This window comes from Aulonocara sp. 'chitande type north' Nkhata Bay, linkage group LG15 (genome assembly GCF_057382095.1).
Source record: "Aulonocara sp. 'chitande type north' Nkhata Bay isolate Kocher_YH1m ecotype deep benthic linkage group LG15, A_spYH_male_GT1.1, whole genome shotgun sequence".
Classification (NCBI taxonomy): Eukaryota; Metazoa; Chordata; class Actinopteri; order Cichliformes; family Cichlidae; genus Aulonocara; species Aulonocara sp. 'chitande type north' Nkhata Bay.
Window position 1 is genome coordinate 23530895 of NC_141358.1, and position 17051 is coordinate 23547945.

Consider the following 17051-nt stretch of genomic DNA (forward strand, 5'->3'; position numbering starts at 1 on the left):
GAAAGCAAAACAAGGAATTCATTCATTACTGTGTGAATAATCACTACACATTTATTGAGCACGTTTAATGTAACAATGTATACTTTATTAATCCCATGCAGGGAAATTACTCTCTGCATTTAACCCATTCTCTCAGTGAAGCAGTAGGCAGCCAATCCAGCGCCCGGGGAGCAGTGTGGAGGTAGTAGTCATTCAGGTGATTCGAAACCCCGACCTTCCGATTATGGGGCGACCACTTTACCTACTGAGCTATCCCTGTCCATCTCGTTTTTCCAAAGTTTATTGTATTGTCCCTAGGTTATGTTTAGTTTTGGTTTATTGGATTTCCCCTCATGTCTTTGCCCTCTATGTCTCCCTCGGTGTGTCTGTTTTGTACTTAGGTGTGTTCTTGTGCCTCGTTTCCCCTCCTTGTGTTTCACTCCGTCATGTTTATCTATGTTTCCCCAGTCCGTCACGTTTGCACTCTCTCTCCCTCTAGTCTGCCACTCCTACATTCCCATTTCCTGTTTTATTGTGAAGGTCGTGCTTCCATGTTGTGCTTCCCCTGTGGCGTCTAGGTAATTTGTGTCATCTGTGTTCCACGTGTGTCCTCACTTCCCTTGTTATCCCTCGTGTGTTTAGTGTCCGTGTCTTCCTGTGCTCATTGTCGTGATCTCCCTCATTCTTTTTTCTTCTTATTCGTCTTATTTTAGTTTTGTAACATTTCCCTTGTGGCAGCAATAAAGCTGCTTTTCAAATTCATTTTTTCACCTCCGTGAAGTCTGCATTTTGGGTCCTTTTCCTGGCTGCACACAACAGCTATCATGACAGTGTTTTTTTGTTTATGTGTAAAAAATAGAACACTATACAGAAAAGTAATCATTGTCTAAGTATCTATGAATGTTATGTAACTCACAATTATAGAGAACTGCACTCTGGCTAAACATTAATTGGACACAACGAAGAGTCATAACAACTGGAGAATGTCCAATCCTGAAAAAAGTGAAAAAAAGTAGCAGGCTAATGCTAAGCTAACGAAAACCATTTGGTATGGGGAATGGTTTAGGTTCCCGCTCATTGTTGCGCAAATCTCAAAAGTAACTACAAGAAATGTTTCGAGCACGTTGTTACTACTACCCTCTACCAGTTTTGCAATGTAAGAGTTCATGTACCTTTTTCTGAGTATGCATTGTGCATTCATTAACATAGGAAAAACTGGGGAAGTACAAGAACTATTAATCACACTGGGTTTGTCTGTATTTGCAACTTTGCATGACTTTGCATGTTTGTCCTTTGGATAATTCTTGCATCTATGATGAAGACTTTTAAGCCTCTGCGAGTTCTTGGTTAAGAGCTCGCAGACCACCTCGGCCATCCATCAGGATTTTATATATAGAATGATGCCACTTGGCACATCGCTAAACACCATGTTTAGCAAACTCCAAATGGTGCTCAACACTTGCTAAAACAAATCCTGCAGTGAAGCATGGTAGTGGTACTATAATGCTATAGTGTTGCCCATACCCAAGAAAGATAGAAAGACTCATCAGTGAAGGGAAAATGCAAAGGTCCTCAGAGAAAACCTGTTACAGAGTAAGAGGTGTGATTTACAGTGACAGAGAACCAAATTATATATCCAAAACAATGCTGGACAAGTTTCTGACCAGCCAATGCCTGGTCCACTGAACATCTGTGCACACTTCCCATCCAGTTTGAAGGTTTTTATACAGATAAACCTGCAATGACATTCAAAGGAACTTCTGCAAAGTCCTAAATTTAGTGGCTGAACAAGAGATATTACTCTCTTTAACACATTTGGGGAAAAACTGTTTTCCTCACCTTCACCAGTTATTGAGGAGGGAAAATAGCATTTTAACTTTGAGTTAATATTAGTTGCCCAACAATGTGTAACAATCAGCAAAATGCTGTTTTTCTCTCTGCACACACACTTGTACGTGTACAGTTTGTGGGGCTGATGGTGAAGAAACAGCCACATGAGAAGAAATGCCATGTGCTTTGACACACTGTGACTATAAGGGATGAGTTTGACCCCCAGTGGTTTTCAGACTTTCAACACAGTGTCATGTCTTGTGATCTACTCTGGACAACAGATACAAAACTGGCAACACTCCTCTGACGAATGGACATATTAATTGTGCCAGTCGGCCAGTTGCGCTGACGTAATTTGCTGCGTGCTGAAATAATGACTGAGCTCAACATAAACAAGCAGAATCATGCAGCGCAAGAGAATGAAGGCTTTGTTTTATGATAAAAGGCCTTTATATGCTGAGTAACTGTGTGTGGTGAGGCACTTTTCCATGAAAGCACTGCTGGGCAGAGGCACGTTCAACACAGCAAAACAGGTTCAGCTCAATATGGCCGCTCACCACATGACTGTTTGTAACAGTTTGAACTCTTGCAGCGGCGCTGTTTGTTCCTGCTCCACACTGTGACTGTCTTTGTCCTGTTTGTGATACAGAAATGGAAATCCCCTTGTTGTTGAGTTAAAGTCTGACCCGGTTCATGTTTCTGCATGATGATAGTCACGCCTGAACTCTCAACCCTCATTGCAACAGAGGAACAGGTAGTTCCTCTGAAAATACATGCTGCAAGGTTACGTGGAAATTCTGCCACACTTAAATCGTGGAAGAGAGGAAATTGCTTCAGTCTGTGCAGTTGTCTGACTTCAAATGCTAGATAAAATTATCTCTAAAAGTCTTTATCTCTACCTTACAAAAAAAACTCTTCCGACATTTTTTTTTATCCTAATTTGATATTTCAAAGTACATCTTTTGAAAATTGGGGTGCCCATTCATTTATTTATATTTTCGTTTTTGAATGTGGCCTCCAAAGTGTGAGCAGTTACCCCAATGTGTAAAACCCCCGAACAAAAACACTGTTCCCTCACCTCCCTCTGTGGGGGAACAGTACTAATCTATGTTCTGAATAATTTAACTTAAACAATCAGTGAAACAGTAAAAGTTTTTTCATATTTAGATTAATTCAATCTAATTTTATGCATTTATTCATACATTAGATCCCTAAAAGAGTACAGTTACGAGGTCCAGTGGTTACTCCTACTTAGCCTAATTCCTTTGTTTCCATTTACTGTAAATTAACTGAGTTGCTCGGTTTGTTGTAATGTATCATTTTATTATTTTAACCATTTAATCCACCCACACCCAAAGGAGAAAAAGGGCTCATATTCTCTCCTCCATATAAGGGAAATGTTCAGGTCAGAGAAGATGAAGTCATGTTGACTCACACTCCACCAGGAAGAAAATGAATGTCATTATGTGTGTCAGTTACACACACACACACACACACACACACACACACGACTTTAAACAGATTTTCGATTAAAATCCCAAAAGGACACCACGGCACTGGAATATTAAAAATCAATCTGAGTGAGGTTGATGATTGATTGGTGTTTTGATTGTTCCTGCTTCCTCACAGCTGACCCTTGTACTTGTGTGCAGCCGTGCCTCTTTTGTCTTCCCTGCTGCTGATGTTTAGTCTGTTTTTTTTCCACTGTTTGCACTTCTTGCACTTTTATTTAGATAAGAAGAGTGCTCACAACATTATTCAAATCTTCTACCAGCTTCTGCTCAACACTTGTGCAACAGCTGATTCATCGATTATTTTGATAGACTGTATACAAAAATAACCCCCCACCTGGACCTTGGGTTATCTGGAACTGTGGTGACACAGAGGGAGGTAAACATTTACGAATTTAGCTGACTCCGGAGCTTTTCTCTCCGGTTGTCTGTCAAGTCTGGAACAGAGACTGAGGTTAGATATGTGAAACTTTAATTTAAAAGCTCAAACTTGGGAAACATGTCAATCAGTTAAGATCTGTCCCTCGGTTGACCTACAGATCGAAACACTTCCTCCACCCAGAAAGGAGACAGCCTAGAGGTTACTGAGTTTCTTAGCAGGAAGTTTTCTGTTAGTGTCTGGCTTAGTTTAAGAGTAATCTTTTCTGTCTGTAGTTTGACATTTAAATTCAAAACATGATGCATAAGCGGAAATGAGTATCGGGGAAATATGTCTACATAATGTTTGTACTGTAATTACATTAACTTGCCTCACAACCTTTAGTATACGCTTCTAAGTGAATCCACATTTTGAGAGCTAACCTTTCACTTTCTTTAAATGAATCTCTTTAAACAAGCATCATCGTCATCGTGCTATGACTGGTGTCATTGCAAATACTAGGGCGTTTTCAATGAGACAGTCCAACAACAGCATTCTGACTAAATAGACTGGCTATGAAGTTTTCTGAAAAAGCTGAAAATGGCACTAAAATGGGACATTTTCTGTATTTTCTGCCATACTGTTAAAAAGATGGATGCTCTTCCTGATCATGGAAAAGTTTCAAATAATGAGGTGAACTAGGGCTGCCACAAACGATTATTTTGATAGTCGACTAGTCACCGATTATTTTTGCGATTAGTCGACTAATCAGATCATCATCCATTGGACGTACAGCTTATTGCACCAGCAGCATCTGGTCTTATATAACTATCATTAGCTTACAGCTTGAAGTGTTTGTGCTAACTAAAAATAAAGACAAGATGGTAGTTTATTAATTTTTAATGAAATTTGCAGATTGTTTCGGTGAAGTTTAATAAACTCCTTGCTTTCTAAAATATAACAGGACACCGGAGTATATTCTCCAGCGTCTCACACTTCTGATAATCAGCTGTCTGCTTGACAGTTTTAGCTGTGCAAAAACTATAACTTTAATCTCAGCCAAACCGATTTACTCAGGAACAAATAAAATACTAAAGAAAGCCAAACAATAACATTAAGTTATCTAAGTGACTTATATATATGTTTAACCTGACTAGCGAAAGACGGCAGTGGGTTTGAAAACGATTTGCCGGGAGTCCGGTGTTCTCACGGCTCTAGTTAGCCTTGCCCCCGCCTAGCTAACGAGCTAGCGGGTAACAGACGTCTCCGAAAACGTCGGAGCACTTTTGAAAATATGTGGTGTCTTGATAAACTGAGCAGATATTTGAGGTTTATACAGCTACATTCTCGCCTGAAAATATGTTAAACGTTTATTTTGTGACCAAGAAAGAATAATAAGAGTAAAGTTAAAACTAACTAGCTGCCGCCATTGTTGACAACTGCGCTGGGCTGCGCTATGAATTCTGGGACACAGCTTCTTCTTCTTCGGGGTTTAACGGCAGCTGGCATCCTTGTACATGCAGTGCTGCCATCTTCTGTTTCAGTCCGTTATTACACTCTTAAATCCTACTACTCATTCCTGCGTCCTTTGTGATCTTACAAAGCTTCAAACGATGCGTCGACTATTAAATTAGTCGTCGACGATTTTAATAGTCGACATAATCGTGACTAGTCGACTAATCGTGGCAGCCCTAAGGTGAACAAGTAATCGCTGTGAGCAAAATGCACGGGCTTCAGGCTGCTGTAAATGCCCAGTTTCAGCCATTTTTTTCTACTCTTTGTGCTCTGTCATGTCAGAGTTAGAGGATATATCCCTAATAAGGTCAGCTCCGGCTGTGAATGTGGAAGCCCCACCCACAAGCTGTTTGAATTTTCTTTGTAAAGTGGAGCCAGCCAGAACAAAAAGCTTAAAGGTTTGTTGCCTTTTGAGATGCAAGCCCAGCATTTTCCTTTGGCACTAATGATTCACAGACAAAGACAGATCCTTAATAATAACAAAAGTAAAAGTACTTATTCTCTAGCAAAATGTTCCCATCAGTGTTATTACTGCTGAAGATTATTCACATGTTTAAGGTTGAATTTCCTGTAAATAAGCTACACAGCAATCCACCATATTCTAAAAATCTGCTCAGAAACAGGCATGCCACTTGATTATAATAAGAATTTAATAAGTATATTTATTTCAAACAAACAGCTTGAAAAGCTTGAGTAGAGTGTGACGTGGGTATTTATCAATATCTACAGGCGGATCAAATATTAATGAAAAATAAAGGTGGGACATTGGCAAGACAGATGGTTAAACTTTGTAGATTTAATCAATCAAGTGATTTCTCAGAGATACTAATCTGGTGCTGATGGAACATGCATCTATTCAGCATTACAGTTTTATTAAACTGGACGTGGCAGGAGGTCCCCTCTCAATCATCAACGCTTTCATTAGTGATGAATTATTAAAATGAGTTACTGAAACTTTCATGTGTCTTACATGTTGGCCGACGTGATTAGCTAGACAAAGGTATCTGTTATAACTGAATGCGAGTGCTGATCTACTTGGTAATGCTAGTTGTTTCCACACAAAGTCTACATAGTAACTGATCTCAGAACTGTGAAAGCAGAGACAGCAGCAGCTTGCCTAGCACGATAGTCTCCTATCAGTTTCCTGTCAAACACCAGAGGCTTATCCACACATGCACATGGACAAACAACCAGAAAAAGAAGACTGCCTCTCAACTTCAGAAGCTTCATTTATTTTTAATGGGATACAGACATGCCCATGGGAACGCCCACCTCTGTAATCAAGCGGAAATAATTTTGCTTGCAGAGACAATGGCCGACTGTGGCCACAAGATGGCAGTAATGAAAAAGGTGGTAAATATGCAATAGCGAAGCTTTGCGATGATGCTTGAGATGAAACGAGAGAGATCGTTTTATTTTAATTGATGTTGATTTTTACTTCTCACTAGATAAGCACTGCTTGCTTTGATGGGAAGCCTCTTGTACCCTTGTCTAAATATTGTTGGCTTCCACCCAAAACAAAAGACTTGGCAGTGTGCTGGAGCATAGGCCTGGCTGTGTCAATCTTTTATGCTGTCTGTGCAAAACTCCAATATGGGAACAAAAAGTGGTCAGCTAGAGGAACGGCAAAAATCACTGGGTGATCAAGGTGGCAACACTTCTTATTAGACACTAGTTAGTGATGTTCCTTTCTGCTTTCTATGTGGAGTTTGCATGTTGCCCTTGTACCCGAATAGATTTACGCCAAACATGTCCATGTTAGGTTAACCAATTATTCTAAATTGACTATGGAGTAGATAACATGCTGTGTGACTCTAGATTAAAAATCGAATTCTAACCATAAAGTCACTTTGAGTGGTCGGTAAGACCAAATCAGTGCTACAAAATGTGGTCGATGAAGTCGATGGCACTGGTTCTAAATTGAGCACTAGTGGAAAAGGGTTTTAGTCTTGTGTTTTCCGTTTTGGTTGGAATAGTTGCACATTATAACCACACTGTGATTTTCCAAAACTCTAAAGCTTAACTGGAGCGTTTATGATGGGTTTGATATGTTCGAGGGCATGTGAGCTGTAATCTCTTCAACTTTCTCTGATCAGATTTAACCTTCAGGTCATAATAAACTGCATCAGATCTGCGAGTAAACTTACACTTCTATCAAACTAAATACAGACAACATTACATCAAGTCGGCAAATAGAAAAATTTAAACTCTGATGAAAAAGTTAATCCACAAACTACATCTGAATAATAATAATGACAATATTTAATCTGCTTTCTCTTTTTGTCTTAATTTTCAGTGTGACCAACTTTTTTCACATCATAATGCAAGTTCAGCCAGCCTTATCGTGGTTTGCAATGCAAGAAAGCAATGAGCTGGGCGTTTAATAGCACACACGAAGAGGCTGTCTCAATCTATCCATAAGACTACAGTGGAAACAAAATAATGTGACTGTGATTACAAAATGTTTTATTTCTATTTTAGGAAAATCTTTCCACTAAAGTAAGTAATTAAAAGATTATTTATTCCTTTCATACGTCACAAGAGTGACACAATTTTTAACAGCCACAATGATCATTTTCCAATACCAGCATTTTCCAACATGTGGGATCTTATCTGAGGATGATAAGAGCCCACAGTAGAGTGCCCCCTAGTGGCACAAAAACTCCATGACAATTTCCAGTTTGAACCTTTAAAAATACACAAAAGAAAGACAGTATATGAAATCACGTGTCATATGTATTATCTCTTTAATAAATTGATACAAACATACATTTCAGCTGTCATTCAGGACATTATGCTTCAAAAAGGCATAACATCTGTGATTAAATACAGAGTTTTACATTCTCACCCTGCTGCGTTTATTACGCAACTCGGGAACCAGGAACTAAGTTAGTCGGACTGTCACCTGATGTTTCCTCATCTTCTGAGAAGGAAACTAAGTGAAAAATCTGCCTTGACAAACAATTAGTGGAAAGTCAGACTCGACTATAAGGGATGACTTAGAAAACTTAGTCTGACTCGACTAAGTTTTTCTCCATTACAGCTGCAGGAGCATTTCAGGTCATCAAAAGTGATCCCCAACTTTGCTTAAATTAAGACTTTTAGGAGGAGAGATTTTTATGCAGCAGATATGAGAGTGAATACACCTGGCTGGATGTTGTAAATTCTTGCAATCAAAGCCAGATGAGACATAACATATCACACATCATATGAAAACTGTGATGGAGACAGAATTCAAAACTGAAATCTGGCACTGACTTCTCTGCGATCTCATTCCTCTCAGTGACTCATAGGGGCTCAAAGTGCAGTATTTATCACAGTTCTACCTACACGATCAGCTGATCAGGTGTGACTATTTCTTTTAAACTCTTTTGCACATGCACTTCTTCCTCCCCACAACCCGATGGCATCTCAGTGTCAGCTTCACATCTAAAAGCAAACAGTGGCTGCTCCTTTGTAAAACTGCAATCATACCAGCGCCTAACTAGTATTCATTTTAACAAGACTGCATACACGCTGCCATACTAACGGAAAGGCATATACAAGTGTGCATCCTTGTGAGTTGCTTGTGAGTTCGATTTCATAAAACAATTCATCTCACAAACTCAGTTTCTGATTTACCGGATGAATTTTTACTGTTTCAAAAATACAAAAGACGTTTCTTTCTCAGAGGACAGCCCAGGGGTAGGTACACCATCCAACATTCAAAGGTTGGGTTACACTTTTCTAGAAACAATGCAAACAACACACAAAGAGTGCAAAGGTTTGTCTGCCCTTGTTGCAAATGCACACACTGCTGCTCTTTCCATCACCGTGAGAGGTATGCACAAATAAAGCAGTGATATGCGCCCATGTCTCAGAAAAGGGCCTGATGTAGCATGTGTAGGCAGAGAGTGAAAATATGTAGCACAGCAGGACGACAGGAGAAAGATTGGGCTTTGAATAACAGTCCTGTTGTGTCTATACAGATGAGTCTAAAGCCAAGTGGTCAAATACATGAGCATAAGAAAAATGGGAAAGATTAGAAAGATTTTGCACCAAAAATAACATTAACTTGAAATTAATGAGAAAAATATCTGTGCCATTTAAATAAAATGATGCTGCATTTTCACAAAGACCAGAATATTATACCAATAACTTCAAAACAGGGGAAGCAACTTCATGTGAAGCTAAAAGTTGGAAATAAGCATATAAACAGTTGAAGAAGTGTGACACCTTCTGGACAACAAAGGAACTGCAGAAGTTAGAGTTAAAAGAGCCTCCAAAACAGATCTGTAGCATGAAAACAGATTAAAATTCAATGAAGTCTTTATGTAATTTATAGCTCCATATAAAAAAATAAAAATAAAAAATAAAAAAAAACAGTTAACTACACTGGGTGTTTCCAGGATGAAAGACAACGCCATTGGCATGTCTCAGCTATGCACACTGTCTCTTTCCGTAGCTATATACACTGGATTACAGCATTGGTGACATACGACTGTCACTCCCAGCCTGTCATGCTTCACACATATCCTGTTGTGGAGCGCCCCATTTCAACCCAAACCACCACGTCTTTTCCTAAGACCAGCCGAATGAATTTTAGTGCCCAAACTCAACCAGTAAATAGGAGTGAAAACATGTGAAAAAAGGTCCAAAGGTGACACAAACCACTGTGCACTGACTGATCAACCTGTGACCAGAGACCTCACGCCATCAGCACCCTTCAAACCTCCCAATGTTTGTAGAGCTCTAAAAATGGGTCATTTACTCTCATTCCATCACCATGTGACACTCCCAGAATGAAAACAAACATACAGATTTAACTATCCATGACATTTTCATTAGCTTCTTCATCCAAGTTTAAGTTGAAATATTCTGAAAACACCATCTGCTTCAGCAACCCCACAATAAAAAAATACTGATTAATAACAGAAATGTGTCCACACCTGACCTATCTTACAAACAGGCCACTACAGAAGTTTGAACAGAAAAAGAGAAACACACTGTAAACTCTTCTGATCTTCAAACACACAGCTGAGGTGCAGAGCAAACAAAAGCCACCTTACTGGGTTAAATGGGACTCCAGTTCCCAAGCAGCAATGGTCCTAAAGTTGACTGCAGGCTCTGCTCTGACTAAAGACTCAGTGGAGGTCTCATCTTCCTCCTCCCGTTTGGTAATTCATCACGGCGCTGAGCTTGAACACCCCTGCTGTCCTGCCGTGGCCACAAATCACGGAGTGAGAAGTTTGCGAGATGCTGAGGAGGAAAAGTGTCTCAGGAGGAGCTGACAATCCAGGACTTTAATAATCTCCACTCTTCTTCCTCTCGAATCCTCCCTCTGCTTCTCCTCCTCATCTCGTCCAATCCAGACAATTACTTCTGCAGCTCCTGCGGCGTGCTGAAGGTCTCGTAGACATTGGCTGCAAACTCCTTCACCTGGTCGTTCATCAGCAGCTCCTGCAGAGATCGCACAGATTTAAACATGTTTGATTAACATACAACCAAGTTTGTAAGAAAATAAAAGTGAAAATAAACAAATCTCTCAGTTAAACAATGCGATATGTTGTCTTTGTACAATTTTTTTATTAAGTAAAGGATATAAATGATTTGGTTTTATTTACATGTTACACAAATCCTAACTTTTTTGGAAATAAAAAAAATTTATATATACTCAGACAATCCTCTTAAATAATTTCAATCAAAATAAAGGTTTGATAAAGAGCCCAAACGTGCAGATGAATAAGAATAAAATAATCTAAGACTGTTTGAAACACATTAAAGAAAGTGAAACGGATCGTGCAAGATTAAAGATTTCATAACCAATCTGACAGTGATTCTCTAGAACTCATTAACATGTGTATTCTGAAATGAGAGCTGCACCTGTCAGCAGATTGGAACATGTTTGAACATTACGCTCCCAACAGTAAAGAAAATCAAAAAGCAAACGGTGTGGACAATGACCGATTGACAGATAACTAACAGCCACAGCAGCTGCCTGTTCCAACTGTTTCACCCTGAATCTGGCTGTTTGCCATACTGCACATCACTCTGATAGTTCACTCCACCGTCTGGTGTTCGATGTTACCTGAACAAAGTGACTGGGGGTCTCACTGCAGATGGTGTTGATCTGACCGTTGATGATGGGGATGATCTTTGCCAGCGGCAGACTGACTGCAGACAGACTGAACACACAAACACAGAAAAAGACAGCAAAGTTAAGGTAATGCCCACTTCATGCTAATGTTTGCTGGGAAATAACAAGGACAAAAAAAACCCCCCACCCACCTCATAACACTTAATATGTGTATAAGGAGTGTGTTTTACATTACATTACACATGGCCGGTATTTATGTTCAGACAAAACCGAGGAGTGATCACGACCTAAACAGAATCATATCTAACAACCCCAAACAACCGAAGCACATTAGATGTTAATGTAGTCCTCCTGAACAGGTAGGACTATATTAATGTCCATTTTGGAATTCCAAAAGGAAAAGCTTAAAAAGAACTACCGAAGTACACGTCTGAGACCTGACTTGAATGTTAAAATCTTCTAAATCATTTGTGCATTTTCAGTTTCAGCTTGTGAAACTGGCTCTCTGGTTACCTGTCTAAATCACTGCGTCAACCCATACTTAATATATGCCCTGGTGAGGAGCAGGTTATGCTCAGAGGTTTAGTTTAAAATCGCCAGGAGGGCCCACATTTTCTTATTCTTATACTCGCAGCACATTTTAAATGCAATATCGATTCTCTGCTGGAGGGACATTCACAGGAATGAAATTGTATAAATGTCTTAATATTTGATGGTAATCTGCTGCTTGGTCTGTTTAACACTGCTGGAACTGCAGCTGCTCGAATGCAGGACACATAGGGATTATTTTGTGTGGAAGAATATGAAGTGCCCCGTTTTATGTGAGCAGAATGAAGCAGTTGTCAAGCCAACGAAGCCAAAGAAAGCCCGGCGTTATTGAAATTTGTTCATAGTGTAACCCTCAGGTCACCAAACTCCAGTGACAGAATAATAATATCTCCAGCTGCTATCACATATGTAGGGATTTAATAAGATTTCTCCATGTTTCAAATGCAAATGATAGCAGTAAAACAAATAAATAAAACAGGTGTCTATGGCTTACCTATCAGGTGCACAGCTGGGGGCAGAGTCACTTGGAGGCGGGCGGAAGAACTCGGCCAGGTTGTCACAGAGACGGGAGAAACCTCGGTTCAGACAGACTTTGAGGACAGTGGTGAAGTCTGGACTGAAGTCAGACACAAAAAGCAGAAATTCACCTTTCACAGGAGCACAAACAATCTTGTTAAAGCATACCTACAGACAGGTGTGTCATTTACCTATCCAGCATGTCTCTAGTCTCGTTAAGCAGCTTTATGGTCATAATGTCATTCTCTGTGAGCCCGCACGCCTACAGGAGCAGAAGAAAAGAGATCTGTAAGACTCTGTAATGGGGTTTTCCCGTGAACGGCAGTGTAAATCTGCTTTGAGCAGTCACCTGATCGGCCAGCACGTTCTCGTCATCTGCAAGCAGGTACCAGGACAGAGACCGCCTCGAGCTGGCCTCCACCTCCGCTCTGATCCAGTTCAGCTGCTGCTCCAGCTCCAGCAGAGACCAGGTCTCCTTCAGAGACACGCTGGAGATGAGAAATAAACCACGTTGATGTTTTGATGATTGATTTTTTTAATTTAAAAGATGCACAACAAAGATCAATACAAAGAATTTGTTCCACATTGTTTTTACCAGCCTAAGCTACGTTGTTAATAACTTGTTCTGTTGCTTTATAGATCACTGATGGATAATGAAGAGAATAATTGTTGCAGATCACCTTCCCAGTGAGCTCTGTACCGCCTTCTTCACTACCGTTATCAGCTCTGCCAAACCTAGTGTGAGACAGAGACAGAAGTCTGTTACTACAAGAGTCCTGCACTGACAGATGGAAACAAGGATTTTACAGGTTTATGCTTTTGTGTCAGTGCTATACCGTCTCCCAGTAGGTGCTGGATACTTGACAAGTACTGCTGCTGGACGTCTGGGGGGGCAAGAGGGGTCTGCAAGCAGACACACAACACAGACACACTCCTGAATAATATTCACCTCAGCTTTAAACAGGCAGAGATTTTTTGAGCCAATCTAAGCTTATTTTAATCAACAGGTCATTAATTAAATCTTTAACGTATTCTCTTCTATGTTATTCAGTTCAGGCAAAAAGCACTGCTGTGCTGCTCTCTTTAATCACATCCATGTGTTACACTGCACCGAAAAGCTTCACCAGTTTTACTGGGGAATCAAATTAACCTGTTAACATGTTCGTCAGGGAAACCTTGGGTCCTGGCATATGTGGATATCGATTCAAACATTTTCACACAAACCTTAGATAATCTTTCATTTTACAACAGGAAACAGGTTTCTGGTGCAGGAGTCAGTACACAGGATGAGTATTTCCTAGCTGTGGGTACACCAAAATATTACCCGTCTTACTCTCAGACTGACACAAATCAGCATAACTGGACACAAACTGGGAACTAGCAGGTCAGAAATGGGCATTCTCACATTCTCATATCACTGACAGATGTGGGAAATATTTTCTGACATGTACCACCCACCCAAACAATGTCCACCCTGCCAGTGGACATGTATGGAGCATGACAAAGAACCCAAGGCTTTGCCCTGAGCTCCAAACTCTCCAACAGACAAACCACCCCACAATTCATCACCTCAGTGTGGCAGAAACTGCAGGACAGCCCGAGAGGTTCACAACAGGTCAGGGCTTTTTTGGGGAAACCAGGTAATGTTTAAAAGGTGTATTTTTTATGATCATGGATAAATATTATCAGACCGATATTTAACCTGTCTAATATGTATCTCTCTTTCCAAACAGTTTCCAAAACTCCTGACACAGTGAGCTGCAGCTGATCATTTTACACACAGTCAATCAGTTCTAGGAGTCACTGTGCTCCTCACCGTTGTGCTCTTTCCCACTGAGTTATCCAGGTACAGGTATCCTCCAATGATGTTCAGCTGGACTCTCAGTAAAACCACCAGCATACAGGTGCTGTACACCGCCACAACTGTGCGTGTAAAACCTGAACGGAACGACAAGTTCTGTTATCATATTTTAAGTTTTCTTGTGTTTGTTTTTAAATCCAATAAGTCAATTATTATTTATTATTATTAGATTATTTAGAGGCATTTAGATTTTACTCAGATACACTCAGGGACATCTGAACTGAAAAACACTTACTGATGATCTTTAAATCTTCCCAGATCTCCAGTTTATTAGCCGGTCTGTAAAGTAGATGGGAATGAGGGAAATGGTTGTCAGCCACTGTACACATTTATTTCACTACATGAACTTGTGCTAATTTCAAAATTTAATGTTTTCCTCAAGAATAAAATCAACAACTGTAATAATCAGCATAAAATAACAAACAAAAGAAAAATGTAGCCTTAAACAATAAACTTGTGTACTACTACTGTTTGACCAAGTTAAAGAAGCTTTTTCCTCACTTGGACTTGAGTAGTGTTGTGAGACTTTCTGAGTTGAGTTGCGTGACGATGGCTTCTTTGAGCGCTGGGAGCATGGACAGCACTGCAACACATTTAAAACTTTCACTGTAGTGTTGGTCCTCACCTTTTTCTGTCAACTGTTAGTCATAACCAGGTCAAGTGTAAAATAATTACCAGTCATGTTGCAGGTCCTCTGGTTGCTCTCGAAGTGGAACTGTCTTCTGGCCTGAGCAATGTACTCTGTAGCCTCCCTCTCTTGGATCTCACTGAACTTCTTCTGGGCATATTTACCTAGAAGGTATACGCCTGAGGAGGGACGCAGAGAGCACAATGAGGTCACATCAAATGCAGAAAACTATCCTTGGCTTTGGTACGATGCAAAAGCTAACCAGGATTTGCCCTGCAGATATTTATGACATGGAATAATACCAGAGGGCTGTACTTTAAGTAGCAGATTTACAGACTTGTGACAAATTAAAGGTGTTGAATCACTGTGTAAAATGTAACAGCTGAAATGAGACTTGAAATGGATTCTCCAAGTTTCTCCAGTGCAAGGATAAACACTGTTTTTCAAAAGTATATTCCCTAAACCTAACCATCCAATAATTGTAACTGTGAAAACATTATGGTGCAAATTACATAGGACGAGCCATTGGGACTTCATTAAATCACCTTTAGCACCTTTATGGGGAAAGAATTTTAATTGGTGGGTCACAGGTTGACTGGCTACAGTGGCGTAAGGCAGGCATCCTCTATGTATCACATTTATTTGATCGCAGAACCAAACATTTCCTGAGCTTCGATCAGATTGTTAAGCTATAGAATTTGCAGTGCAATCAATTCTGGAGATATGTCCAAATGCGCAGTTCTTTATCAAAATGGCTGGAAAGCCCCATGAGTTGTCCTGCAGGCAGCCCTGTGGAAGCACTGCTTTCAAGATCACCCTTTGGTAAAGGTATTACCTCTAAGATGTACCATTTACTGCAAGATCAGTTAGCTGACCCTCTTTCCAAAGTTAAAAGTTGTTGGGCCCAAGATCCCCCCCACCCCCATATTTACCACTCAGTTTTAAACCAGTAAAGTCAAATAGCCACCGGATCCCACTTACAAATGTGTGCATATGTTACGACTTGCTGCAGATGCTATAGCTTATCAATTAATATGGTAAGTGACACTGAATTTTCCATAATGCCACGTGAGATAAAAGGCCAGCAGTTATGTGGAGGTCAGCGTACACTTACTTAATTTTAAACACGAATAATGAACAGCTACACCAAACTTCATTCATTTGTTGGCTATTTAAAGAGCCCCAAATAAAATACACAGTAAGAACTCCAATGAATAGTATTTAACTTAGTAATCAACTACCACATAAAGCAGTGTTAATTTCGGTGAAACTAACTGGTTTCCTAAAAAGGTATTTTCAATGCAAACACACCTTGTGGGTTGTTAAAAAAAACAGGGTAGTTTCACTAAATATTCTACGGCACGATGGAGAAAACAAATTCCGAATAAACCAAATACCATTCTTTCTTTATGCTTTTGAAATATGGGTTAGCGTGCATTTCTTCCGTCTTTATTTTACAGGGGGATAAAAAGCCCAGTCTAAAGGCTGTTCTGCGGAGTCTGGCGTGTTGCTGCAGTCTTGCATTAGCACGGCGGCTAACAGGAACATGACTTACCTCCAATTAGAGCTCCGGTGAAAATAAATTTCTTTTTATGGCGTTTTATAAAATTCCACGCAGACGAAAACATCCTCGGACAGAGAGAGGGCCACCAACTAAAACAACAAAAACTCTATTTCTAAATTCTTTCTTACTATTTTACGGACATGTTTCGGATAGCAGCTTGCTAACTCTCAAAAGTGCCAAAGTACTTTGGTCATGGTAACTATTGTAATGACTTCCGGTTATTTATGTCAAAATAAAACCACAAGTCGAACTACAGTAGTCATAAAGTGACTTTGTGTCTGCAACAAGGCTCCTGGAAACATTCTTATTTATTTAGGCAAGGAAAAAACACTTAATATTTTTAAATGCTTTTAAAATATACAATACAATGCAATATACCAATGCACATACAAGCTTTGCAAAACTGATACACAAATTTTAAAATAAAATATTTCAAAATTTGACGAAAACAAAAAATGAATATCTAATATATAGATAGTTTTGGGACACTAGTTTGTCACCATCGTCAGACTGGTCTCTGAAGTAAAACACAATAGATTTTTTTTAATCTTATAAGCGAATCGTATCGAGCCCTAAAAATTTAGTTTCTCCCTGTATAAACTAAAAAAATTTTGTTCTTTTATTTTTGGGGGTAAAATCGATAACATCCGGTTTAGATCCCTCC

General features: G+C 39.7%; 1 protein-coding gene across 1 annotated transcript; it reads right to left on the reverse strand.

The window, feature by feature from the left end:
* Nucleotides 1-7921: 7921 nt before the first annotated feature.
* pex3 (peroxisomal biogenesis factor 3) lies at nt 7922-16597 on the reverse strand. Its single transcript, XM_086265072.1, has 12 exons — nt 16379-16597; nt 14871-15002; nt 14697-14778; nt 14431-14474; nt 14151-14272; nt 13171-13237; nt 13015-13069; nt 12684-12822; nt 12526-12596; nt 12312-12434; nt 11261-11357; nt 7922-10632 (listed from the first exon to the last, which is right to left on the reverse strand). The coding sequence occupies exons 1-12, from the start codon at nt 16449-16451 to the stop codon at nt 10549-10551; spliced, it is 1089 nt and encodes a 362-aa protein (XP_086121198.1). The 5' UTR covers nt 16452-16597; the 3' UTR covers nt 7922-10548.
* Nucleotides 16598-17051: the final 454 nt, after the last annotated feature.